Source organism: Sturnira hondurensis, unplaced genomic scaffold (genome assembly GCF_014824575.4).
Source record: "Sturnira hondurensis isolate 20B ecotype Veracruz unplaced genomic scaffold, ASM1482457v3 Scaffold0019848, whole genome shotgun sequence".
NCBI lineage: Eukaryota > Metazoa > Chordata > Mammalia > Chiroptera > Phyllostomidae > Sturnira > Sturnira hondurensis.
Window position 1 is genome coordinate 1 of NW_028092479.1, and position 2,271 is coordinate 2,271.

Sequence of the window (2,271 nt, forward strand, 5' to 3'; positions counted from 1 at the left end):
AGGTGCATCCATTTTGTTCAAATGATACGATTTCATTCTTTACTATGGCTGAATAATATTCCACAGTGCATAATGTACCAGTTCTTTACAAAAGGTGTATCTCCGTGGGAGGAGAAAACAGAGATCACAAGAGGAACAAGTTTTAGGAAGTCAGTGGGGCTTTTGTAAATGTCCCCATGTCCACTCCAAGTCATTCAAACAAAGATTTGTGGTATTACATGTAACCACTGATACCCCAAAAGGGCTATGTTTAATGAAACAATCACATTAGGGCAATGTTACAGTAAGTTGCTCAAGGAAATCATGCAGGTAATTAACTCAAAACAGTGGCACTGGTATTCCTGAATAACATTTTAAATGTCATATCTGCCAGATACTCAGCCCTGAGAGTCCCTGTCAGCCAGAATGCCGAGGAACTTTGAAAGTGTCAATGGTGCTGGCCCCGTTGGATCCCCCTAAAGCACCCCCAACAAAATGGCCAAGTCTTGACCCCAACCATCAAGTCCCACCCCTGTACCAGATCCTGCCTACCCCCTCCCTCAACACTATTGAGTGGGTGGGTTATTCCGGTCCCACCTCAGAGCCAACCGCAGGGCCTGACGCCTGACACGTGAGCGAGCCAGTGTTTTGCGCTACCGCCACCACAGAGACACTCCGGGGCCCCGCAGCCTCCACAGTCGCCCCTGCCACAGCCCACGCAGCAGCCTTGGACTCTGCACTGCCTCAGTCTTGCTGCCCAGCGCCCGCACCCGAAGATATGGAGATGCTGCCCGGGCCCTCTTTTGTGCCTCAGAACTACCACCCTGAGTGTGAGGCCGCCGTCAACAACCACATCAATGTACACTTCCACGCCTCCTACGTGTACTCGTCCATAGCCTTCTACTTGGACCTTGAGGACCTGGCCCTGAAGCACTTCAGCCAGTTCTTCCTGCAGAGGTCCAACAAGGAGAAGGAGCAGACAGAGGGGCTGATGCGGCTGCAGAACCAGCGCAGGGGCAGAATCCACCTGCGGGACATCAGCAGTCCTCCCTGGGATGAATGGGAGAGTGGCCTGAGCGCCATGCATTGTGCCTTGCACCTGGCGAAGAAAGTGAACCAGAGCCTGCTGAGTGTGCACCAGCTGGCCACTGAGAAGGGGGACAGCCACCTGTGCGATTTCCTGGAGAGTCATTACCTGCACCAACAGGTGACATTCATCAAAGAGTTGGGGGACCATGTTACTCAGGTGCGCAAGATGCGAGCTCTGGAATCAGGCCTGGCAGAGTCCCTCTTTGACAAGCTCACCCTGAGTGACAGCAAGAAGAACTGAGCCGGGACTGCCTCCCAGATAGCCTCGGGGTAACTACCCCTGGTCACTGCCCTGAGCATGCTTATTGCCATATTGTCCTTCAAAACATTTACTTAAGTTTTTATGTTCCAGTTTTACCACTTCTTAGAATAAAGTTACCGTTTCATTAATAAATGACGGTGCTTCATTTATTCATGTGTGTAAAACTGTCACCTTCTAAGTTGTAAAATACTTATGTAGGAGTTGCTCCAACCACGCATGTCCCATTTCTTGTAGCTTGAGATCTCCATGGACAGAAGGGAATATTCCACAGGACCATGGATAGAAGGGGGTAGTATTTTGTGGGACCCCAGTTGGAGTCTGAAGGTATTCTCTGGGACTCGGGATGGAGGGAGGGGGTACTCCATGACTGTGGAGTAGGGTCAGCTATTCTTTGGGAACCAGGATGAAAGGATGGGGTATACCCTGGTCACTGGAAGGAGGGAGAATTTATTCCCTGGTCCCTGAAAGTAGGGAGGAGGTATTCCCTGGACCCTGGGTAGGGGAAGTGGTTATTAGCTGAAACTTGGATAGAGGGATGGGTATTCTGTGGGACCCAGGATGGAGGAAGGGGGTGTCTACAGTCATATTATGGCTTAATATATAATTATATTAAGACTTAACAGTGGTGTAAGTAAATGTAGATTAAAAATTTACCTTGTTGAGCAACTGGTCATGCAGTTCTTTTCCATGTCTAATGCATGATTCTATCATTACAAATCAACGTATCAAGTAGACACTGTTATTCAAATAGACACCCTCATATATCCATTTTGACATAATCGACAAATTAAAAGCTTCTAAAACTTGTTAAGTTTACATAGTGATATTTGATCCTTTGTTTTCTTCACAAACGCTGAATGAGGCTGGACTGCTTGGAGGAGAGCTATGGGGGGAAAACTGTAATAGAATAACAATAAAATACTTAATAAAAGTTAAGTAGC

At 47.8% G+C, this 2,271-nt stretch overlaps 1 protein-coding gene across 1 annotated transcript; it reads left to right on the forward strand.

Moving 5' to 3' along the window:
* Nucleotides 1-763: 763 nt before the first annotated feature.
* LOC118974776 (ferritin heavy chain-like) lies at nt 764-1,309 on the forward strand. Its single transcript, XM_037028388.1, has one exon. It carries the CDS (start codon nt 764-766, stop codon nt 1,307-1,309), a length of 546 nt encoding a protein of 181 aa, XP_036884283.1.
* Nucleotides 1,310-2,271: the final 962 nt, after the last annotated feature.